Genomic DNA, 27,285 nt, shown 5'->3' on the forward strand with positions numbered 1-27,285 from the left:
ACCACAGCTCAAGAACAATAGGAAGCCAAGAAGCAAAAGATGAGTCAGGCATAGGTGGCTTTAGGAGTTATGTTGAAAATCTACAAAAGCTTGTGCCTTAATATATGTGCCTTAGATATTAGGAAAAGAATTATATTGGGTTAACACTGCAAAACAATCTCTGTCCTCTGACCAGTATTATCAAAACTAACTTTAGATTTTCTGTAGGATAATAACACTGAAATTCTGTTTGGCAAGCAAGCATTTTTTAAAAATTTCATGTACTGAACAAGGTACTGAGAATATTTTAGCCCTCAAATTACCGTATATGCCGGCGTGTAAGGCGACTTCCGCGAGCGCTGAAATCGGCGCCAAAGACGGGGGTCGTCTTATACGCCGAGTCATCTTATATGCCGGAAATACTGGTAGTTTCCGGCGTATAAGACAAATTTCTAGGAATGCAGCTCGGCGATAAAGACGGGGGTCGTCTTATACGCCGGGTCGCCTTGTACGCCGGCATATACGGTACAGTGCAGTCTAATAAAAGATTTAAGTTTCTGATCATCTGGCATTTTTGTTCAGTTATTGCTTTAAATCTTTGCTTTTGCAATCTACTAACACTGATGCCATTGCAACTACTAATAAATTAAGCAGATTTACTCCTTCTGAATTATGTTATGTTTATTGATGCTTGTGTAATTTAATTTCACACAAATTCCATTAAAGATTATGCCCTCTATCACAAAATGCTTCCAGTGGGGAAATATAATCAGGTTATAATAGATTTGTGTGCTTTAGTAGAGGGGACCTACTTGACTATTGTCATCTTAATAAAACTGAACACATACAAGGGAGAAAAATCAATACCATACAAGAACCACTGTATAACTGGCTGCATTAATAGTTATTGCTTAAGTAAATAAATGCACAACAGTTACTTTTGAAGCAACTATTAAGCAGCTATTTATTTTTATGGAAGCTTATTTTCCCCTAATTTATAACAAGTGGTAAAAATGAATTTATTATTGGGATATTTAATAAAATAATTTACTTAAGTGCAGAAAATTATCTCTCCTTTTAAAATGCTTTACTATTTAGTATCACTCTAATGTGGTATTCTCACTTGAAAGTGTTAGGTTTATAATGGGAGTGTATTATATAAATTAAATAGATTTTGTACTTCATTCTCCATTAATGTGGCTTCTCTTTGTCACTTATACTTGCATAGTTTTGTAACTGATACATTGTGATCTAAAAAAGCTGGGGGAAATTATTATATAAAAGTGTTAAAAATATTTTAAGTGTTGAATCATATTACTAATCACATTGCAGCTCAACATAAGCAACTGGTCTTTCATATGTAGATGTGTTGAACAGAATGCAAATGCTAACCCATTCATAATTATTTTTTTAATAATTTTGGCTTATTAATATCCTTATATAAGCTTCTGCATTGGGCAACATTTGTTTTTTGTTTTAATTCTGGAAGCTGTAGTTCAGTAAAATAAGCAGAGCAAGAGGCAATGTGTGGTAGACATCATTAAAACTATTAAAACATCATGTAGCTGATGTATTACAGTTGTGATGAAAATCATGGGCTATAAGCTGAGAGGTCTTTAATTTAAATATTTTGAAAGTTAATTCAGTATTCTGCATAAAACATAGTATCTTAGCTTTTCCCCACACTTACCAGTATTATTATGAGTAAAAGGTAAGAAACAAGTTATTCATAGCAATAATCTATGTAACGGATTTCAGTAAGAAGGGAAAAACATGAGAAATTATACTTTATATCCCATACTGCATTTATTGTTAAGTTGGTATATATTTATTTAGTATCAGATTCACGCTAAAAATATATTAATATTTTTACAAAAGAGTTTTAAATTTACATAACTTATTTCAAGAAAAAGATATCTTGAAACAATGTTGTTTACTATACTTTGATAAATGGTAGTACATGATGGACACATAGACTATGAAGATGAAGCAGGTCTTACAATGAACAGCTCCATCCATGTTGCCATATGATATAATACATTCTTTTGGAGAGATCTCTTTTGCCCTGCTTCGCTTTATTGCTTGGTTTCTATCTTGTCCATGCAAATAGTAGACATTTAAATGACACAAGTGCAGGGCTTATTGAACATTTCGTGTCACTCAGATGCAAGAACATACTGAGGCAAAGTTGACTATATAAGCTCCATTTGAGACAAAGCTGACTATATAAACTCCATTTGATGACCTCTGATTAATAACATATCAGTTCAGACTGACAAAAAAATGTGATAAGGCACAAATATACGAGCTGTTGCCACTGGTTGTTTTCCAAGAGGCACAGCCTCTTTGCAGATCTTTATAGTGAAAACAGACAAAATGATTTATGCAGAATTATGTAATTCTTATGCAGTCCTATTCTGTCTGAGGCAATTTTGTTATTCTTGTATCCTTCAACTATTCAAATCTGAACCTGAAATTTTATCTCTGAGAACTAATCCAAGTTAAGTCTTCCATGTAGGTAATTTCACATGGATTTGAAATATTTGTCATCATGTAATCAAAAGTATAATTTAAAAAATAAATAAATATCAATTGCACTGATATTATTTTACAGTATAAGGTAGTCCTCGTCTTACAACCACAGTTGGAACCAGAATTTACATTGCTAGGAAAGGCGGTTCTTAAGTGAGTTGTGTTAAATTTTGTTGCATTTGTTAAGGGAATCACATGGTCCTTAAGTGAATCTGGCTTCCCTGATTAACTCTGCTTGTCAGAAACCATCTGGGAAGGCCACATGTGCCCATGTACAGAATGCTGCAGTTGTCATAAATGCATGCCAGTTGCCAAGCACCTGAATTTTGTGGTATGCCAATTGCAAGTGCAAGGACTGGCGGTAAGTCACTTTTTTCAATGCCACTGTAATTTCAAATGGTTGCTAAACAAATTTGTAAGTCAAGGTCTTCCTGTACTCTAGCTTTTCTTGTATTGGGCTTTTTTAAAAACATAACTTATAGTAAGTAAGGAAAGTAAGAATGAAAACTAAATACCTGGGAATATGAATTGATAATATGATTTTGAATTTCATCCATTGTGTCTGTTCCATATGAAACAGTACCTAGGTGGAGGCGCTTAAATATCATCTCATTCTGGGTCAGTGTGCCTGCAGTACAAACATTGAATAAATGCAAACTATAAGTTTCATGATGACAATATTATTTGTGTTGTAAGTTATAATAAATCCATTTGGCCTACTTTATATTTAAGATATACTGCATAATCCAAATATATATAAAAAGATTGTGGAATTAGGGTCATTTTTGGAATATAGAATCAAGCGCTAGCATTCTCAAAGGGGTTACACTAAAAAGCAAAGATCTCTAATGGTCTGTACATTTCTGACCATATGTACTATACTAATATACCACAGAATTCTTTTGGGCAAGTAGGGAAATTTTGAAAGTTGATCCTGGGGTTCTCCCCAGATAGTTGCCATAATGGGTATGACTAGTCACAAAACATTCACTTATCAGCACACAGGAATATAAAATTAATCCCACCCAGATTGTTTTCTTTCTACCAATCCAGCATGCCCTATTTTTTCCCCTTTCCATGTAAGCATACTTCCAAATAATGAATGCTTACATGGAACCCAGAAGCATTCTTGTAAATAAAGATGATTGTAGAGATACTATTTTTGCTTTTTAGAATGCCGCAGAATAATATGCAACTTGACATACTATTGATAACACAGACTGAAATAAAATCACAATTTAACAACCGATTTGGCTATTGTCCTTTAACCCCGAATTTCCAGAAATGAAACAGCTTTTCATATCTTTACTTCATTTGTGGTAGTCATGTGACAAAGTGATACTCTTTGGGCATGAAATTGGGGAGATAAGCATCATTACTAAAAAAAGAATTAAATGCTTCCCAGAGATGTGGTTACTGTACTTATTCATGGGATCAAACCTCAAGCTTAAAAACAAGGAACTTATTTATTTAATCGTAGTAGTTAAAAAAATAATTGCTTAACATTGTAGATGTTTAACAATTGAAAGGTGGCTTAACAAGGCATGTTCATTTGCCATGTTAGAAAATATGAATGTGAATCACATTTCAATAAAAAAGAAAATCTCCCCTCTGAATTTCCATTAAATAAAATTATACAAATGACACGAACCAACATCAAGAATGCCCAAATGCTAATTACATAATTATGCATATAATGAATGCTGATATAAATATATAAAAATATTTCTATTGCATAATTTTAATTATATAAATTGATGCACATAATACAACTTGTCCTGATTTGAAATGCAAAACTAAAATTCTGCCTGTTGCATCCAAATTCTGTCTTTTCATTTGCTGAATAAATGTTTGGAGAATCAAGATTTTACTAAGTACACAAGGATGCGCAATATAATTTTAACTTCAATCATTTCAAATTTGAAATGGCTGGAGGCTAAAATGGACTGTTTCAATAATTCAATAAATGCCTGGAGCTCAAGAATGTTTTAAACTTAAATTTAACTGATTTCAAATGATAAACTCTCCCCAAATGATCAAAGAAATCTGTTTCTTACTATTTCACATTTTAAAATTTATTTGCACACAAAGAGGGGTATTTTGAATGTAATACAGACTACATTCAAAACATTTTGCACATTGCTACTATATGATCAGCAATATTGAGGATGTCTATTTCAATTTTGAATGTAAAATCACCTAGTCGGGACAATTATTTTTTTTTTGTTTCTGTTACTAGAGTATCCCTGGTAAGGAATATAAGAGCCAACATGCTACACCAGACCAAAACCTAGCTACTAATACTATTTTGGTACTCTAGTTGTTACAATAAGTCTACAAAAATAGTAGGAAATAGTGGGAAATGTGATCATACCTTCTACTCTCCCAATATTAACACTGAAAGGCACACTGTCCCTTATATCAGTGTTTCCCAAACTTGACAATTTTAAGACATGTGGACTTCAACTCCCAGAATTCCACAGCCAGCGTTGCTGGCTGTGGAATTCTGGGAGTTGAAGTCCTCATCCTTAAAATTGTCAAGTTTGGGAAACACTGCCTTATATTAACCTGCATGAGTACTAACCATCAGATATAGAAGTCTAGCATTTCTAGTTTATCCGAGTAATACTAGGAATCACATTTAGTAATTCCTTACTAATTATTACTAATATTAATAAGATATTATTAGTAATACTAATAAAATAAAATAATGAAAACCATGACTTTAGATCAACATATATAGCTATTTTATTAAATTAGCAATTCACAGTTAATACATTTGTTTTTTGTTTTTTTAAAAAAATACTTTAACCTTTATTGCTCAAACTTCTTTTTTGCTTACTTTAAAACTTTCATCTTTTTTCAGTTTAACTGACAATCTATACAGAAGGAAATAGAACAGTTTTACTTTGTTCACTGCAGTTATACTGTAATCCTCTAAGGAATGTAAGATAGTACCAATATTTTATTGAAAGGATTTGCAAATGATTGAAATGTTAAGACATTCAGTTTTAATGACTGGCATGTAACATGATATGACATGGCATGATGGCAAGCATTCCTTCTATTTAAGAAACGGTCTTTGTTCTAATAGAAGCTTTTTCAACTATTTTTTAGTTGACTTCCATGCCACTCTTCATAGTTTTCTTTAAAACGGGACATATATTTCTCTTTAAGCATGCTTATGCACCTCATTTCTAGCCTTTCAATACTGTCAATATTAATCATCTCTTGTGAATATTAACAAGAACTGCAGAAAAAAGTTATTTAGTTATGAATCATATTGCTTTAGAAAAAAAATGAACTACTACTAGGGGAAACATGTTTTTTTTAAAAATCATGTGGTAAAGCAGATAGCATGCTACCTCTAGCAGACAACTGAAAATTGTAACTACTTCCCATTTCAATAAATTTAGCCTGTTAATTGGTGCCAAACCTTGGATTTCAGAATCAACACAAATAATATGTTTTTAGTGATTACTTCTGATCTGTAAGAAAACTATAGGGTGTCAGTCAAGGAGTGACATTATGTTCACCACTGTCAACGGTGACATCCTTGATTCCAAGAAAGCTTTAATTGAAGAGTGGATGATATAGGGTGTGATGATAAGGCAGAGTCAAGAAATCATCAATGGATAGATTCATTTGTTAATTCAGTCAAGCAAGTTTATATACATAATAATTAAGAGAAAAGGTTAAATCCTCTTTTTTGGACAATGGGGATATTAAAATTACTCTCATTTTTTACCACTCCCTAGAATACACTATTATCTTTATAGTTACCATACTATCTTTAGATTTGTGAACTTATTATCATTAAATAGACCTGTTCTAACATGTACATCCAACCTCCTTAGAAAGCATAAATGGTGTCTCATAATCAGTGATATGAAGATTTCAGAACTGAAAAAAGATTACAGGTTAAAAACACAGAATGTGTTTGAATTCAAATATACTTTTCAGAAATGGGCTGAATTTCTCAGTGGAACAAAGTTTAACATTTAAAACAGTATTTAAAATCAAGGGAGGGCTTTATATTAAATCAAAGGGGAAATATTATTATTTTAGGGTTGAAGAAGGCAAAAACAGCAGCTTTGGTTCACACACCATCTCTTTTTTATTATTATTTCTGGTAAACCTAGACTTTTTCCAAGGTCAGATCCCACCCCAAAGTTCCAATGGATGTCCTCCTGATGTAATAATTCCAACATCTGTTTTACTTGGGGGTTCTACTCTTTTAAATTGGGCATAATTATCCTTGTGTTTGGGTAGAACAGGACACAGTTAGGCTCAAGATATACATCATGCTTAAAGAAAGAAGCATCAACGGGCAGAGCAGATTGCATATCGGTAGTAATATTATTTAATTTCACGTTAAAATAATGAAACTCACTGAAAAGGACTATTAAGAAAAAGCCAAACTATATAGATATCTAAAAGTACAGTCTAACACAATTGCCTAATCTACTTTTTCTAATTCCAGGACAAACAGTATTTTTTGTCCATGGGAATGGATGTGTCAACTGAGCTAACTCTGCTTGAGTCTTTTTTTTAAAAAAAATTATCAGTTGTTGTTGAGTAACTAAGTCGTGTCCAATTCTTCACAACCGCATGGACCATAGCATGCCAAGGCCCCCACCCTCCACTGTCTCCCAGAGTTTGCCCAAATTCATGCTCATTGTGTCAATAACATAATATAACCATCTCATCCTCTGCTATCTCCTTTTTCTTTGGCCTTCAATCTTTCCCAACATCAGAGTCCTCTCTTTTCATTTGTTGGCCAAAGTATTTGAGCTTCAGCTTTAGCATCTGTCCTTCCAAAGAACAGTCAAGATTGATCTCCTTTAGGAAAATCATCAGTGCCAAATACTAATTGTCTTAACTCAAGAATCCTTTCCACTCCCTTCCTATCACAAATGTTAACATTTTTGAGAATTAATTCATTCAATGTCTGTTGTAGTTTGGGAAAAATTGTATAAACTTTGAGAAGAAAAATATTTCTTATGTTTATGCTTCAAAGAGCAGGGCAAATACCAACCCACACAGTATTTCTTCTGGTTGGGTTGCAGATGAAATGGAACAGCTGCAATAGGGAAGGAGGAATATATGTCATAATTACTTGAAATTAGTTGAAAATAAAAGTTACAAATAAGTATCTATTTATTTTTCTTCATCTCCATATACTATACATATTAGTATAGTAAGAATTTGGTAGAAGCAACATTGTAATAAAAAGAATTTCTAATCTGGTTAAAGGCAATCAAGACAGATTTTACCCATAATACAACAATAAATGGTATTCTTCCAAAAACCAATATCTCAGAGTCAGGCACTATAAAAATGCACTTTTTATTATTATGAAAATGCTTTTACTAAGCCAAGGGTTATTAGTATTCTAGTCCTTACCTAATATGTTAATGATTAATAAATTCTTATATAAAGGACTTCATTTTTCTGCTATTTGCCCATATATTGAATTATGCTCAATCTGAAACAGTTATGGGTTATAATTGAGACTCTATGAAAATTTGACTTGGATTTTAATAATAGTGAAAATAGTTTTGTTAAAATAAAAAGATCTATTATGGAATATATGATTCTATAGCTTTTATTTTTATATCACGGAATTTGTAAAAGTTGTGTTCCATCACCTTTTGTGTGTATAAGTATCTGGTCAAAACAGGTCAATAAAAGCTGAGGAAATATGTATCTGGTATCTGGCATCTCAGTGACAGAAAAAAATGACAAAATGTGTGTTGCAAAGTCAAAATGCAAATGATTTTTTTTACTAATGTCTTCTCCAGTCAGGTGATTTGCATAATAAATTGCAATGGACATTTTGCCATTTACCTCTCTTGCCTCCTGTGGTTGCTTATGGCTAGAGATCCAATCCAGGTCTATAGGACTGTGGTTGCTCATATTTCATTTACCTTTGCTGAATTCATGACTGTCTCTAGATTGAAGTAAACCTGTAGCAGTAGTACTGGGGTTAATTATATTAAGCAGTATAGGATCTGGTAATATGGTTCAACAGACAAAGGAAATACTCTTCCAGTCATATATAGTTCTCGTTTAGTTTAATAATCATTCAAACTTACAATGACACCGAAAAAGTGGCTTACATCTGGTTCTTGCACTTAGGACAGTCACAGTGTCCCTACAATCATATCATCAAAATTTGAATGCTTGGCAACTGGCACAGATTTGCAACAGTTGCAACATCTCAGGGGCACATGATCACCATTAGCAACCTTCCTAGTAGGCTTCTAAAAGCAAAGACAATGAGAGAAGCCAGATTTGCTTAACAACTATGTTATTTGTTTAACAACAGTGGTGAATTGTTTAATGACTGAGGTAAAAAAGGTCATAAAATTGGGCGAGAGCCACTTTACAACTGCATTGCTTGGTGATGGAAGTTCAAGTGCAATTGTGATCATAAGTCAAGGATTACCTGTAAAAGGTAAAATCTGAAAATTGTTGAAGGGTGAACAAAAGGAAATATTTATCTTATATATACTGTTCTGGAAGGGACCCATTTCCCTTATGAAAAGGTAATAAAATCAAGAAAATATTTTTTTCCTCCAATATGCAACAACAGGGCAGCAACAATCAGTGGGATACATGTTGACAAATGTTAACCCTGGTCATCTTAATTCACTTTAACAAAAATGGTAACCTACTCAGATAAAGCTAACACTTCCAAAAAGAAGTATAGAAAGTATACTTGTTATCATCCATTGGATAAAAAAAACAAATGGGAAAAACGTTTTGACTTAATTAAAAGCAAAAGCAATAATTACTATGTTATATCATGTGCTGGGACAGAGTGCAAAGTAAGTAATTTGTAAGCTCATCAAGTTGAAGTGAAAGCTATTAAAAAGTCATCATGTACTGAGAAATATAGAGTTTAATAAACCACAATTTCAAACAATTCATTAGAAAATAAGGCGTGAGACATCTTTATATGTCAGGGGCAGCCTATAAATGGTTTAATCCAACCAACCAACTAATCAACCAACCAACCAACCTACCTCTTAAAACAAATTTCACCAACAGATGTGAATGCCAAAAAATTTTTGGTGGGAGGGTGGAAGGCAGAAACTAAGGATGTGCAAAATAAATTTGAAATGTTACTTGAGCCTGAAACATACACATTTCAAGTTTGAAATAGTACTGTCGGTTTCCAAATGGGTCATTCCAACCATTAGGAACCAATTCAAGCTCAGAATTGCACCTGAAATAGAGCTGCTTCGGGCATTTCCATAATTGTTGGGATAACTCATTTGAGCCAGCTGTTTTGAGCAGAAAATGTTTTTGCATTTGAAGCATTTTGCCTACTGCTAGCAGTGATAAATTTAGTTGGTAAAAGGAACTGAAAATAAATCAGAGAATAGGAATCTTTTGCTAGATAATTCAAGTAACAAAATATAGCTCGCCTGTGAAGAAGAGCTCCTCAGAATAACTGTTCCTGTGGTGACAAAAATGGGCTTTTGATATCTTGCCACCTTGAGGCAAATGTATGTAGATTTTCTCAACATAGAGGGAAATTTATAAACACCAGCTTGTAGACTCCAAAATACAGCTCTTTTTTCAGAATTTTACTAATGTTTTAGTTTTGTTTATAAGTAGTGAACTCCAGAAACTTTAATAAGAGAGATTTCTAGACTGCTATTTCTCAAATATGTTCTATATAGCATTAAATAGTTTTGCCTGCAGTTATATCATTAAACACAAAAGTAAGAAAAATATAGAGATGTTGGAAGACCTGGATCTGATGAAAGTAAGATAAAATGGAATTGTGAATTGGAAGTGGCTAAGAAATGTAAATTTTCTCCCAAATCCATGGTTGCTATGCTAAAAGAAGGATAACGAGTTTTTGTGGCAAGCCTGAAACTTATGATAAAATATTTCAGGAATGCTTTAGGTTTCCTTGAGATTTCTATGGCCTGATGGGGAAATCTGGTAGCCTAAAATTAGATCTGAAATTTGCTATGACTAATTTAAAAGGTAAAACTGACTCAGCTTTTTATTTGATTAGGATAACATTTTCCCAGCTCTGAAATGTAGTGAAAAATGAAGAAAACTGAAGTTCCTTGCAAAGTGCATTAGCCATTTGATCATTCCATATGTGGAAATATAAACACTCATCCAATGCATATAAAGAAACATTTTAATGGCACTCAAATGGAGAATGCAGTTGATATAAGAATCTTTAATAAATATTTGTAATGATTTTTAATGAGTCCTAAAGGACCTCTGTGTATTATTTCATTGTATCAATGTGGAAGAATTGCCAGAAGGGCCAGCAGATTTTGGTCCTAGCCTGCCTCTCTTTATTAGAATAAGTTTGGGACTTGAAGTAATACTGACAGAAGTAATACTGACAAAATAGATCCTCATATGGCCATACTGCTGCCATTGATAAATCCATTGTCATGTGGCCCTAGATACCTCATGAAATGAGAAATATAGTTAACAGGTAAATAGTCTTTAGAATTTCAAGTCTAAGTCTCAAGTCTCGGGGCATGCTGAATCTTCCTCAGAAGATGTTCTTCTAACATTTTATATATTCTGGGCTCCCTGGAGGAAGTATGATGAAGAATATGGCAACATATGCAACATTATCCAATACTAAAGAAAGATGAGCAAGGTAAAGGGATTGATAGTGTTTGCACCAGAAGGCATGCCAAAGTCCACAAAAAATATGGTTTAGCATATCTGATCTAGATAATAAGCTAAAGAAATTATAGTAAACATGTATATTAAAAAATAAAAAACATATTTTAAAAAATCTGAGTTGCCCTTTGCCCAAGAATAAACATTATAGAATAGTTTTGAACTCTAAAATTAGAGTACAATTCCAGAAAACTGAACAAAAAATTGAAAGCCAGTTTGGTGTAGTGGTTAAGGCACCAAGTTAGAAATCAGGAGACCTTGAGTTCTAGTCCTGCCTTAGCCAGGCAAGCCATCAGGGTGACTTTGGGCCAATCACTCTCACTCACCTCAAGCTTTGTGGAGAAAACAGGAGGAAGGAATGTTATGTATGTTAATTGCCTTGAGTTACTTATGAAATAATAAAGGTGGGATAAAAATCTAATAAATATATAAACAGATTACTTAATGACAATGGGTAGAACTAAGACATTAAAAATCTCTCAGAAGCCACCAGAAACTTTAAATTAAAATTAAACAAAAAATACAATGGCCTCTTCTATGAGAGTTTTACAATTGGCATATTATGACAAAGAAAACTTTACCCCAGATTCCTATTTTCTTCTTATCATAAATGGAAGAAGTTGATATTACAAACATATTCCAAAATATAGATAATTATAAGAAAATACTGTTACTTGGATATCCAAAATACTAAACTTACCATCTGCATTAATTTCATGAAAGGACATTCCCTTTTTTGCCATGCAATGCTTAACATATGTTAACCGTAGATAAATTTTAAACACAAACCTCCAGTGTTAACACATTATTTCTTATTACAGGGCTTCCCCAGTAGATTATGAATTCCATTACTCTATGCATCTGTTCAACTATTACATGTGTTAAGTATCTCATTTGGTCCACACAGCCGCTAAAATGTTAATTACAGCACTCAAATGCGCGCATATGCATTAGTAAATAACTGTGCTTGGAAGATGGTTTTTATTTGTTATAATTGAATACTATGGTTGCTGTCAGGAAGGGCAGGGAAGTTGGAGTATCACATTCTAGATGTCAAAAACATTAAATAAATATTGCCAAGTATCTGTTTTTTCTTTGTTGTAGGAACTTTCATGCCCTAGAGAGACTGAAATGTCATGCTCAGCTGCCCTTGGAAAACACTGGAAACAGCATTCCCCCCAATAATGGATGACGCCTTTCTGTCAAACTTATATGTGATTCAAGTCCAAACAACCTGGCACTTTGGGTAATGGATGCTATAATTAAAATGTGAGTCCTAAAGAACCTGTTGTTTTAGTGGGTGTTTTTAGTAATGGCTTTGTTCTACATGAAGATAAAAACTCTCTAACAAAGGAATTAATGTATTGCTTTAATAGGCTGCACCCTGACTTAAGTTTTAAAATTTATGAGTTCTCTGCAGCATTGTTCTTTAAACAATGGTATTGTCAAATGCAGCCAGTGAGAAGATTAAAGTTCTCCCAGCAGATTAAGTACAAATTATCTGTCCTCCTGTTTAAGCATCATTTGTTCATTTATCACATAACGTCTAGTATTTCTGGTCAGTGTCAATATGCTCTGCATCCTTGCGGTTAACAGATGTCTTCTGTTGTCGAATGAATTACTTTATGTTTCACGCACTGGTGGCCGCAGATGTGTCACTATAGCAACATCATTAATTTCAGATCTTACCGGAAACATGCACTCCAATCAAACCTAATTATACCACATTGCTTTCTTGTCCCACAATAAGGAAACTATAATGCAATCATTGGGATACTTCATTTTCTATTCTGCTGTGGCAAATGAGAGAGCCACAGTGATGGACGCTTCTTGTCAAAAAGCTTATTGATGAAACACAAACCCAATTTACAATCATACAAAGGACTACCTTGCAATTATGTTAGTAATGTAATGCACTTTAGACTTTACAAATAATTCTTAATCATTTCAAGAGAAACTAGAGCCACACTAAGATACTTGTAAGCTCTTACTTTATTGTTTTAAATTTTTCAATATAGGCAAGCCCCCACATGGTATGTGGTAAGAAGAGACCATTCATAGAAATGCTTGAAAGAATCATAGCTTTTGAAATTAAGCAACCAGGTTTTAATGGGGAAATTAGATATGCTATGGCATACTTCAAGAATCTTTGAAACTATGAGTAAATACTAATGGATCCAATACTTAACAATATCCATTGCAACTTTTCTCATCTCTCCTACTTTATTTCTACCAGTTTAGATACAGAATAGTGATAACTAACAGCCTTAGAAATTTTGGCTTAAAATCCTACACATTACTTTCATTTTGAGCACAGTGTTGTAATTTGCACACATAGTGCAGTTTTTCATCTACAGAGACATTCTGGTTGGTTAAATTCTATATTGTGCTTTTTACATAGTTAATCACCTAAATGTACCAAAAACAGTAGTATTAAGAGGAACTAAATTGACAATTAGATTGAAGCACCTAATCAAGATATACTGGTTAATATATACTGATACTAGTAATTTTTTGAATAAAACTCATCCATAAAATACAGTTCCAAGATGTACCTGTTTTATCTGTTAGTAGATATACTAGGCGTCCCAATTCTTCAGGTATGGTACTTGTCCTGACAACTGTTCCAGGTATATTAACATCCTTCATAATCATCCAACCATATGCTGCTTTGCCCATGTCTAGATTTACACGTAAACTGGAAAGAAAACAGACTTTCCTGAATTTAATAACTTTAATTGGAATATAGAAAACAAACAAAAAGAATACACAGATGTTCTTGGACACTGGAACTTCATCACTAAGAATGACTATAAACCATAAACTGTGCTTTAATTTTTTTTCTTTGACATCAGCAATATTATGTTCACCTATTCCATCCTTTATTATTAAGTATGCCCTCTCATAATTAATTAAATTTAGTATTTATACTTGGCACCTTAATCACAGACTTCTGTAATGACGTATTATTCTCTTATGATAAAGTCATAACTTGTCACAGGAAAAATGCTCACTATAAGCACTTTATCTTTTAAATTCAAAAGTGAGTTCTTTTTTTAAATATGGTTGCAAAATAGTACTTTCCAACTCCCAAACCTGAAGCAGGTCTAAAAAAATACCATGGCTGATTACACAGATTATTGCTGAGGGCTCTAGGAGGACTAGGATGAATGCATCACCCCCATCTTGAGCCATCTACAGGTCATCCACAAAATCATCCAATGCTTTATCAGTCCTGTAATCTGGCCTGAACCTTGAATGAAAAGGATCCATATAATCCACTTCATCCAGGGACTGGAACTGAGTGCCTACCACCGTCTCAACAATCATCTCTAAAGTGGAAAGGTTGGAGACTGAGCAAAGGTTGTCCAACATGGTCAAGTCCAAGAATAGCCTCACAAGGAGAGGGCATATCACTGCTTTCTTCAAGGCAAGTAACACCACTCACTCTCACAATGAGGCATTAATTATTGTTCCAACCCAACTGCATGCCACTTCCCAGGAAGTCTGATCAACCAGAAGGGTCATGGGTCCAAAACATAGCTGGCAAAACACACAGCCCCAAGGATCTTGTCAATTTTCTCAGGAGTAATTGGCTCAAACTCTTCCCAGACAAACTCTATAGAGGTTACCCAGTTAACATTCAACTTGAACAACTTTATTTGACAGACACAAGAATATTCTTTAAAGCAGGGCTTTTCAACTTTTTCACCCATTGTACCACTTTTAGGATATGGCAACATCCGAGTACCTCCAGTCGCCTAGCAAGGTGTCAAAAACTTGATGACAAAAAAAAAGGAAAAAAGTGATAAAGTACAGGTAGTTCTCAACTTACAACAGTTCACTTAGTGACTGTTCGAAGTTACAATGGCACTGAAAAAAGTGCCCCCCAAGCCACAGCCGAGCAAGACACCTGCCTGCCTGCCCGGCGGCGCTCTTCCTCCTGTCCGAGGTTTTCATTGTTGTGAGCATTTCTGTTGAGAATTGGCAGCGGGGATGGGGTGGGGGGGTGTTTGGTTTTTATTCCCCCAATCTGCTGGGTGGTTGCAGCAGGTTTTGGTCACTTCACATGACCCTGGGACACTGGGACCGTCATAAATATGAATCAGTTGCCAAGCATCTGAATGTAAATCATAAGACCCTGGAGATGCTGCAACATTCCAGCTGATCAATGCTTCTTCAGGGCTCATCAGAAGCACCAGGAGCCTGGCGCTGATCCTGGCGCTTCCGCTGAACCCTAACAGCCCTGAAAAAGCGCCAATCAGCTGGAAAGGGGCACTGATCTTGGTGCTTCCGCTGAGCCCTGACAGCCCTGCAGCTCCAGCCATCTCTCTCTCAGGCTTGTGCAGTGCTGCCACGGGTTCAGCTCATTCCCCTCCCCCACTACCACTTTTCTAGGATGGTCGCATACCACCTGCCAGGTGCCAATGTACCACAGGTGGTACCCATACCACTGGTTGAAAAGCCCTGCTTTAAAGCAGCCTTGCAAAGTTGCCTTGGCCCCTCCTTACCCAGAAGGGGTCTAGACACTAAATAGGGATGCCAGCTGGCTATCTGCAGACAGAATATGAGTGGAAAAGTGAACTTGCTTCTTTGTTTGTGCTTGTCACATGCTCATTCCAAGTTGCAACCAAAGTCTCAATCAAACTGTGCCCTAGAGCTTCTAGAAAAACTTAAAATTCCTTCTGATATTCAATTGGGTCCATCAGTGGCCCAGGCAGGCTAAGAAGCCTCCTTTTCCTGCAGTGGGGGTGGGTGTGTGGACATGGAAAACTTCAGAGTCAAAAAGCTATCAACTGTCCATGGCAAGGGACTGAAGTTAATACATCCTGATCCTTGATCCCAATACTACAAGACTAGATTTAATGTGTGGTCTCTACTGTGGGCTGAATACTCAAGAAGTTGGATTATGTCCATGGTTGTATGTTGGCCATAAACCTCTAAGCCATCTCTAACCATGGGCCCAAACAAGTCAAGCTGAAGTCTTCCAGGACTATTAGCCTGGGGAACTCCACTGCAAACTTGGCCACATAGTTGAGGAGCTTGGGCAGGAAGCCACTACTCTGCAGTCTCAACTGATTTATATGGCTTAATTTCACAGAGGGTCTCACACCTTTCAATGTCCGGGACAGCACTTTTAAAGGCTATCTAAGACTCCAGATTAGAAGAGCCACTTTGGCATCCCTGCTGTGGAATTGTGGTTACACAAATTCGCAAATGTGTGCTACACCTGTAATCTGGAGGGCACATTTCTGAGAGGGGACCCTCCCACAGGCCCAACCAGGTTTTGGTGATGCAAATAAGATCATCCCTCTTCTCCGCAATCAAGTAATAGATGAGAGAAGTTTATTGCAGGGCAACCTCGCATTAGGTAGGAATAGCTGGAGTTTAGAGCTGCCAAAGCTATGAGAACAGGTCTTGGAGCTGAACACAGTGATCCAGAATATGGTACTTGTCTCAAATACCAAACCTTTCTAGAGTAACCTACCCAGTTGAAATTTAATCCAGACATTTCTGATAGTATGGTGCTTTGGTGTGGTCAAGCTAGTGCATGTCTTCAGCATCAATCAGCAGGTTGTAAGTAATCTTTGATTTCGCTCTGTCCTTGAGAGCTCACGTTGACAGTGGGAAAGAGCAGTTATGACTTGAAATTGAGTTACCAACTATGTCCTTTATTGCTATCCACATATTGGTTACTTATTGATTTATATGAGATTGTACTCAATCATAGTACAGAGAGAGATAGGTATTAATACGTTTGGGCAAAAGTCTATCTTTATGTCTTTTAGTTCAAAACTTCCCTTCCAAATAATTTTTTATGAAGCTTTCATTATATAATCCCAGAATCCCTATAATTTACTGCACTGAAGCTGAAATATACATAACTGGAAAGCAATCTCTTTCTACCTACACTCTTCTCAGTCTTCAAAACTTCTTCTGTGCTTTGGATAGGAACCGACTAGAGAAAACAATCCAGACATCTCCAAATACAGACTGATTGAAATTTCAAGCTAGCAAAAGCAATCATTAAGAATTTCAGGCATTATCATTATGTCTCATAGTTAAATAGTGTATATATTTTGTACACTGTGGGTATTCAACTGAAAGGAGAGTTTATGTAATGTAAACCACTGTTTCTTAAGATTCATTCTGCAAAACAACAATGTTGCTCATTCAACTTGGACATCTTATATGAACTGTTCCCAAGATCTAAAAGAGAAGTTTGGAGTGGTAGAGGGTTTGGTAAATTTAATTTCTTTAATCAAATAAGTAACCTATCCATGAATGATGTGAGAGGTATTTTTATACAGTAATAAAGGCAGGATAAAAATCTGATAAATAAATAAATAATCAATCTCCTGAAATTATTGAAAATATTTAAAAAAACTGAAAATATTGAAAAAACCTCATCACTAAAAATTTTGTGACTAATGTTCACATAGAATAGCAGTGAGAATAGTAATCTTGAAATTCTTTAAATAACGACTCTTGAACGTAAACCTTGATCGAATTTTCTTTTTAAGTTATAGAAATTGTCACCAATGATAATTTGGAATGCTAATTAATAAATGACCCTATGCTAATCATTTCCCAATGAACAGAACTTGGGAGTTCTTAGTACAGAAAGGCTCCACATCATGTAAATCAGGAACAGGCTATGAGAATGTAAACTATCATGCTTGTTATAAATTTCTCACAATTGTCTGACTATAATGTCACTCTTCAGAGTTGTTACAACTAAACTAGATGAGGAAAAATATTGTTTTCTCAGCATGAAGTACTGTAACTTGCAAACTGAGAAAATGAGAGATCACTGAAAAAGCGCAACCTTGAGAAACATGTCAGGATCATGCGCAACAACTGTGCAATTAGCTGTGCTAAAAAAGTCATTTGGAAAGACCCTACAATAATGTTATGTTATCCTGTTAGTCACTACCTTGCCAGCTTTGTAGAATGCTGATCTCCTGATGGGTTAATAGTATCCTTTCACCCAATGATTTACTTAGAATAGTTTTGTAGTGTCATGCACAATAATTTCCAGCTGCCTTTAGCCCAAATAAAATTCCTTGGGAGAATTTTTGACCTGTAGTAGCAAAAGAATTACAGGGGAAGTATAAAAAACCATTTATCTCTAACTAAGCTTGCCTTATTGCTCACATTTTACTTGCTGCTGCCCAATATTTGATGGATTGTAGATGTTTGATTACATATAAACAACTGCCAACTTCATATGATCATGTGGTTTAGCTTTACATTAGTGTAGCAATAATTAATAATCACTCAAAAATCTTAAAATATTCTCCAACAGCAGTAATTTTTCAGATTCTAATGTAGACAAAACTTGATTTTGATAAATATTCATGAAGCTGAAATAGGCATCTATGAAATAATGCCAACTATAGGTTACCTAGTAAGATACAATCTCAAAAAAGCCATGCACCATAAATATATCTTGAAAAATATAATCAGAACATTGCCATCCTGGGTTAAAGGGAAATCAAGCAGATTCTAAACTCACTGAGGACCTAGGTCCTTAAAGTTAAAATATCAAGTTCCTTCTTAAATTTATTAATATAAACCCCCAAACAGCACTCTATTCACTTGCTTTGTTAACAATATATAATCAAATATGCATTAAAACAAATAGTTACTGAACATTTTAGAATACTCTAAATAAATAATGAATCTGTCACATATGTAAGTTAAGATAGTGTACCTGCTGCAGCAGCAGCTGTTTTTGTTCTTTCTTCCCAAATGGAGCAAGCGAAGAAAAGGTGAGCCTCTCATAGTCTTGGCTCTTATCCTTTTAGTTTTGGGACTAGAGAAAGGATGCTTAATTTTCCCTCAATTAAAAACTAGACTTGCTTTTAGGAGCATGTAAATGACAGTGCTCAAAATGTAGGTGGGGTTATGTAAAGAAATGCCTGAGTATATAAACAATTGCCTAGATCTATTGAAAAATGGCCAGAGGAATTGAAATGATCTAAAACATTGAAGACACATAAATATTAAAAGCACGTACTTGAAAAACCACACAAACTCTTACACATTCAAAATCAATCGTGTCCATATTTATTTATTTAATTCAGAGCTAATCAGTTGCATACGTACGCTTAAACCCAAACACTCCCCAAAACCACTTTCTTAAGCACACTGGCACACATTTCTTTGTTCTTGATTTAGACTGTATCTTTTTCTTAGACCTCAAGTCTGTTTTGCATAGAGATTGTTTCTTATTTTGTCACAACAAGCCTGCCTATTAGTTTATTCTGAGAGAAAATGGCGGGCCCAAAGCCACCCAATGAGCATGTCTGTGGCATGGTGGCAATTTGAATCTAGGTCACTACTGAGCTCCCTTTTCAAAGTCCAGCACATTCATGCAAATATATCTATAATTTCCACTATGGTCCTTCTGAATCTTATGCATTGCTGTAGTAATACTTATGTATTAAGACACAGGATGGTTGGAACAAGGTTAGGATGACAAAGAAACAGCAGCACTTGAGGTGGGAAAGCCTTTATCCATTCCAAAATAGACTGTTATAACTGATACTGTTCTCTCTCCAATAGTCCAATGTACCATGCCATCACAAAAAGGTCTCATTGGACATGAAAATAATGAGGAGTTTACTCAGGGAATCTTTAGTTTATAATGTTCTCCTCCCTTGGCATCAAATTTCTGTATGAAAAGCTACTTACAGTCTACTTCAACTGCATATAAGTTGTTTTTGTTAATGTTTAGGAAATGGACCGCATGCAGTACTAAAGGCCTGCTTTGCATTGGTGAATATCAGACTCATGACACCACCATCAGAAGAACACTGAACAATAAAGCGGAGATTTAAGGAGAAAACCACTACTCCAAAAATAACACTGCTACCTGCCTACAGTTTGCAAAAAACCACGTGGATAAACCAGAAGACTACTGGAAGAATGTTCTGTGAATGGATGAAACCAAAACAGATTGAAAAATGTTATACTGGAGAAAGACAAACACTTTATCCCAGCATAAGAACTTCATTCCATCTATAAAACACGGTGGTGGCAGTATTATGATTTGGAGTTGGTTTGTTGCCTGTGGATCAGGACAGCTTGCCTTCATTGATGGAACTACAAGATCTGAATCGTACCAACAAATTTTACAGGAAAATGTTAAGGTATCTGTCTGTGAACTGAAGCTCGAGAGAAAGTGGGTCATGCAGCAAGATAATGACCTCAAATACACAAGCTGTATGATTAAAGAATGATTAAAGCAGAAGAAAGTTAATGTTTTGGATTGCTAAATCAAAGTCCTGTCCTTTACCCTATAAAAGTGTTGTGGAGGTACTGTAGCAGTTCTGTGTTGAAGCTGTTCTGTAAGATTGAGCCAAATTCCTCTAACGTTATGTGCAGGATTGATCAAATATGTAGAGAGCCAAATTGGTATAGTGGTTAAGACACTAAGCTAGACACCAAGAGATTGTGAGTTCTAGTACTGACTTAGGCATTAAAGCCAACTGGGTGGCCTTGGATCAGCCCAATGCAACTCACAAATTTGGTGTTCTGGGGAACATAGGAGGAGGTGGGAGTACAGGTGTGTTTGCTACCTTGAGTTATTTATAAAAATAATAAAGATGGGAAATTAAATATTTAAAAAGTTATCAGAAAGCTTTAGTTGCAGTTATTGCTGTCCAATGAAGGCACACCAGTTAATGAAAGCAAAGGTTCACTTTTGCTACACACAAATATGTAGCTTTGGATCATTTTCTTCAATAAATAAGTGAACAAATATAATGTTTTTCACACAACTGTTTAACGATGCTCTTTTTCTAGTTTTGGGACTATGTGGAAAACTGATCATATTTTAGGTCACATTAAGCAGAAAACTGAACAGTCAAAAGGATTCAAAATTAAGCACCATTGTCTAATAAAATAAAATAAAAACTATTTTTGAAAACCATAAGATTCTAATTATAATATCTTTTATTCCTTTTTAAACATTTTTAAATGTAACTGAAAGTAAAGCACAGACATTCTTAATTCAATAAAATATTAAGATATCTAAACAAAATAAAACCTTCCAAATATACACCTTTTCAGAAATTGTATTTTCTGGTAAGATTATGTTATAAAATACATTAATGCAACTAAATATATTGTATAGTATAGATGAACTATTCCAGCAAAATAAATAAAAGATACAACAGCATGGAGATTTATACAATGATCCTTTAACAGGGTACATAATATATCTTCTATAGTACCCTCTTGTTAAGATCAATTTTATTCACAATAAAAACTGTAACTACATTAAAAAAAATTATCTGTATTTTATTTCATTTTATACATACCTGATTGGGATTATATAAGAAAAAAGGAGAAGAAACCGAAAAAGATTGCGGTACCATGGTCCCACAAATCCTTGCAAGGTTACCATAACAACTGAAAGTGCAACTAGAGCCAAGAATAGTGCTTTGGTCAGTTGATTCAATTCAAGATCCAGCAAACCAACCTAAAAGGAAGCAATATATATTTAATAACTATATTGCTAAATAGCTAAATCATTTCTACATTTTGTGTTTATTTGAAATATCTAAATATAAACAATTACAAGAATAGAGAAGAATATGTGTAGCTCAAGGTCGAACTATGGAGCCTTTGGTGCTCTCTGAGTTTGGCTGTTTTCTTACAGATGTTTCATTACCTGACTAGACTATCATCATCAGTGCTAGTGAATGTGGGTTTGCTTCCTGTTAACATAGCTTATTAGAAGCTTATATTAAATTAGAAGAATATACTGATTTTGCTGAGATAAGTCATAAACCTATATATATAATTTGTTTTCTGAGGTTTTCGCAGGTATTTATATGTATGTATGTATGTATGTATGTATGTCCTCGAAGCACGAAGCTGAAAACACCAGCCTGAAGATGACGAATGGGACTTCATCGAAACATCGCCAAGACACTTCCAATTTTACGCGGGAGAAACCCCGAATAACCAAAGACCTATATATATATATCCTTAATGGTTGTAAAAATACGAATCCCGGGCATATTTGTTCAATGATGCAATCTTCAATCTCTGGGAAGAGTATACTCCAGTTATTTATTGTTAAAACAACATTTAAAACAATAAAAACAGTTATATACAAGGTTAAAACAACTTAGCTTTCACTGGTCCTCTGCCAGCGTCCTCAGAGTGGGGCTTAGGGGGTGGGAAAGTTCTTTTTATCCCCTTGCTGATCCAACTGCCTACTCATTGCCCTCGTGACAGGGCCACTCTTCCTGATTGCCTGTAACTGCCTTAACTGTTCCGCCCTCTCTTTTTTGCACTCCAATTTTGTATTTTTCTACTCTGTCATCCTTGTGCCGCCTCCTCCTCCCTGCTCAATCCCCCTTCCTTCAACCCCCCCGTTGATTAACATATTGCTCCTGCCTTTCATCAACCATTCCTGTCGATGTTCTCTTCCTCAATATCTTTCTCTTCCTAGTCCGCTGCTCTACCTGCTGTTCCTGTTTGCCCTCCTCCACTGCTGTCCATCTTCTCCTCTCCAATGTCCCCCCCATAATCTGCTGACCTGCCTGTTGTTCATCCGTTTCTGTCCTGCCGGTTGTTCATCCATTTCTGTCCATTTCTGGACAGAAATGGATGAACAACAGGCAGGTCAGCAGATTACGGGGGGGGGGACATTGGAGAGGGGAAGATGGACATTGGAGAGGGGGGTTGACAGAGATGGATGATGTAGGGCAGGATGGGCAGGTTAGAGATAGAGGAGAATTGGAGAAAGAAGGGGTGATGGGAATGAATGATGTAATACAGGCATGGATGGATCGGCGGGTGGGGGCGGAGAAGTGTTAAGGGAGCAAAGAAAGACAGGAATGGATTGGGCAGGACAGGAACAGCAGGGAGATAGGCAGACTGAGGGGGTAGACAAACTACCTGAGAGAGGAAGGTTGATAGGAAGGCAGGATGGGAAACAGGAACAGCAGGGAGACCGACAGAAGAGGAGGAGAGATAATTTGGAGAAGGGAAGAGTGATAGGAGAGGATGATGTGTAGGCAGGAATGGTACACAAGTAGGCAGGTTAGGGAAAGGGAAAAATTGGAGAAGGGAAGGATGACAGGAATGGACAACAGAAGACAAAAAGGGTGTATGAATTGGCAGGTTAGGAGAGGAGGGGAGTTGGAGGAGGGAGATGAGATAGGAACTGGCAATGGAACGCAAAAACGGCAGGTAGACCAGCAGTCCAACAAGGAGAACAAAAAGGAGGAACTCTGTGACAGGACTCGCGTGGTGTCGAATCGGAGGAAGCACCTTGCATTGGGTAGAGAGGAGGGATTGAGGAGTGTGTTGGTAATAACAGCGCAGGGAGGAGGAGGCGGCACAAGGATGACAGAGCAGAAAAATACAAAATTGGAGTGCAAAAAAGAGAGGGTGGAACAGTTAAGGCAGTTACAGGCAATCAGGAAGAGTGGCCCTGTCACGAGGGCAATGAGTAGGCAGTTGGAGCAGCAAGGGGATAAAAAGAACTTTCCCACCTCCTAAGCCCCACTCTGAGGACTAAGTTGTTTTAACCTTGTATATAATTGTTTTTATTGTTTGAAATGTTGTTTTAACAATAAATAACTGGAGTATACTCTTCCCGGAGATCGAAGATTGCATCATTGAATGAATATATATATATAATTTATATATATATAATGTTTGGATAATAATATATTATGTGGCTTCTTTGTGTCTTTATAAATTGATTTGAGACTTTTTCATTTATTAAAAATTATAGCTGTGTTTGAGCAAGTCTATTTAACCAAGAATAATAGATAAGAATAATGGCACGATTTCATCATTTTTAAATTTGTTTTATATACATAGTATGATTTTTACTTGAATTCCTAACTTTAAAAGTCCCTGAAAATACAATTTTAAATACTGTATATATCATTATACTAATATTTTATATATTAGTGAATACAGGGTACTAAGATCTTTATACTTCCACAAGAATTTAAATAGATGTAGGGTTAAATATTAGAGCAATTTGAAATTTATCATTCATAAAAAACATGGAAACATATTTGTAAGACCAATTAGAGATTATATGGTTATCCTTTTCACATTATAGCATGAGTTATGGGATGCTGTATCTACATTAACGTTCTAGAGAGAATATTGCTTTGGAATGTGGTTGTGCTGATATGGAGGTGACTACCAGCTTTATTCTTCTTTTCAACTAATTTGGGTAAAGCAATGGGTATTTTTAATTGTATCCTATTCCTACCAGTGCACTGGATGAGAGTCAAGAAACTGAAGCACAATCCAACTTACATATGGATTGCAGTTTTCCTGTAATAAAAGTAATCTATACTATGATTCCCTATGCAATTAGTTCAGACTGAACTTGCTCGCCTTTGCTTCTGCTATTCTTTCATGGTTCCCAAACCACATGAAGGAGATACAAATCCAAAAATACAGAAGCATATTTCTAGTGATTGTTTTTATTCCTGGTTCCAACCTTAAACTTCATTCAATGTCAAAAATTACAACCCTGCCCCCAATTAACTTAACTCAATCCTAGCAGATTTTATTACCTTCCATATCCACCTGGATTATTATAGAAATCATAATTAATGTAAGAGTTAAATGATTTCAATAAAATATACTGATTCAGGTTTGGGTTATTCTAAAACAGCTTATGGTGAAATGTGTGTAATAGATTAGTTTCAAATGTAATTAATTAGATTCAGTTGAACTATCTTAGCCTGAATTAATATATTTGATGTTGAATCAATACCTTTTTAAAAAGGATTTACAAAAGTAAAAAAATTCAAATACTTCTAATTCAAAAATCATAAACTCATACTAATTCAGGAACAGGTTACACCAATTGATGCTTTAAATATGCAGTTCTAAATAACGCTTTTACATCCAGCCAAGATGATATCACACAGAAATACCAGAGAAAATTTAGTTTCTTAAAAAGAGTAAGAAGACATAATAGTACAAAAGGAGAAAAAAAATGTATAAGAATAGCATTGAAATACTTCTGGAAAGTTCAGAATTCATTCTTGTTTATGGGCAGTGTCTTCCCCAGAGAACTCGGCAGCTGAAGATCACAGTGGCTGATTTATCAACTACATTTAAAAAGCAAGCACAACAAGAACAAATATCTTACAATTTCCGCTGCTTCGATTACTACATAGTTTATGCTTGAATTATTGAGAAAAATAGGTTTCTGGATTAAAATGAAGAAAAATTAAGCTAGGGAAGTAGAGCATGTTTCAAAGCCCTGATCTTTTTGCCTTGACAAAGGCAGTCTAAGTTTCAGGCCTCACTGAGGATCAGATGAAGTCATTATTCATTCAGTCAGGGAAAAAAGATTCAATTACCTCAACCTAAAGATGCTATCAATGAATGCAAAGTGCATATTTTACTCTATTCATCCAAATCCCATTAAAAAGTGAAAGGAATGATTTAATCTGGCCTAGAGTTGGGTGTTTTTTTTGGGGGGGGGGGGTAATACAATAAAGAATCACTGTCCTGCAATATGCATAACCAGTACTTCACACTTTTCTTGATGCATTGTAGCTCTGAATGACTGTAAAAGCCAAGACAGAAAACCTGACAGAAAAGAACACAAAATTTCCTGAGAAATGGCATTTATGGACCCAAATGTTATGCATTGTCCCTGAGTACATATATGTAGATAGCCAAAAGGATAAAAACTTCCCTAATTGATGGAGATAGATTTGGATGCAAATTTGGAGCTCATTCAATAGGTCTGTGCTCTTTAAAATTAATGTAAAAGGTTTTAGAGATACTTATCTGCTTAGCTAACATGACTGGTTATGTATACTAACACTTCTTCCATTCACTTATGTTAATGGTTTTATCATTTCTATTATGTGCACACAAAGTTTTCTAATATGCCAAACAGCAACCATGCCATATTGTCTAAATTTGTAAAAGTTGTTATTTATCCAAATATTTCATACTAAAAAGGAATTAATTTTGTAATGGTTACAAAAACATGTGATGCTGTATTAAATTATCAAAAACAAACAAATTACTTCATCAAAATTAAATTTAATTCAAATTTAATCCTAGTACATTTTTTTTCAATCTTCAATACCTGCAGAATATTTTTTTTAATTTTTACTATAATGTTTGTGTTGTTTGAAACAACTGTGATGACAAAATGAAGTTTGAAACTGGACATTTTTAATCTCTTGGTGAAAATTTGTACAAAACAGAATAGTTTTGTAAAGGGGGTGTTGTAGAATAATGAACACAATAATTGCCTCTATAATCTAAAATGCTACTAATGGCAACAATCACATATCCATTTAGATCCTCTTTAATTTATGTACCAAGTTTTAAATAGCTAATCACTTTCAGTAAAAGAATGGATTATACCAACAATAAGGGGTAAGTAGGGTATTGCTTTGCTTAAACAAGGAAATATCTGTACTCTAATTATTCAATTATTTCAAATAATTGAATGAGCAAAGGATTTAATTTCTGAATGATAAAGCTAGTGTGATAATTAAGAAACAATAGAAAATAAAAAAAAATTGATGACATAAATAATAAAGGGGAAGTTAGTAAAAGCCCATCCAATGTAAAAACAAAACCATTTAAAAGCATAATCATATAAACTTCTTCTGAGAACTAATTAAAGCTGAGATCAACAGCCCTTACTTTTAAATATATTGATTAGATCCTAATATCAAATTGTTCTGTAAAAGTGAAGCATTCTAACTAAGCATATTCTAACTAAATAGTCTACTTTTTATTTAGAGAAATTATCACTAAATCTAAGCAATTTTAAAAAATATTTGCATGTTTATTATATGGATATAATATAGTCATAAAAAGAATAATATAGACAGACATCTGTCAAAAATCTGAATGACACAGATATATATACACACACATATACACCTTATTATAATCGAATATCATGCTTATTTCAATCTCAGCATCCCCAAAGATTTAATGAATTATTATATATCTTGCAATTCTGAAGCACAGAAGCAAAATATTTTACTGAATATGACAGCTATCATACAAAACAAAGACCATTAATAAACTAATACTAAAATATAAAAAGTACAT

At 34.8% G+C, this 27,285-nt stretch overlaps 1 protein-coding gene across 3 annotated transcripts in view; it reads right to left on the bottom strand.

Annotated features, from left to right (window-relative positions):
• ATP9B (ATPase phospholipid transporting 9B (putative)) overlaps positions 1–27,285 on the bottom strand; it is a 133,653-nt gene that overhangs the window by 32,568 nt on the left and 73,800 nt on the right. For all 3 annotated transcript variants that reach the window (XM_039320457.1, XM_039320460.1, XM_039320458.1), the window contains 3 exons: positions 21,519–21,679; positions 13,743–13,885; positions 3,027–3,139 (listed from right to left, as the gene is read on the bottom strand). In XM_039320457.1, coding sequence (XP_039176391.1) covers positions 3,027–3,139; positions 13,743–13,885; positions 21,519–21,679 — 417 coding nt within the window. The remainder of the gene's footprint in view (positions 1–3,026; positions 3,140–13,742; positions 13,886–21,518; positions 21,680–27,285) is intronic.

The sequence above is a fragment of the Crotalus tigris genome, unplaced genomic scaffold (genome assembly GCF_016545835.1).
Source record: "Crotalus tigris isolate CLP2741 ecotype Arizona unplaced genomic scaffold, ASM1654583v1 scf7180000023638.494280, whole genome shotgun sequence".
NCBI lineage: Eukaryota > Metazoa > Chordata > Lepidosauria > Squamata > Viperidae > Crotalus > Crotalus tigris.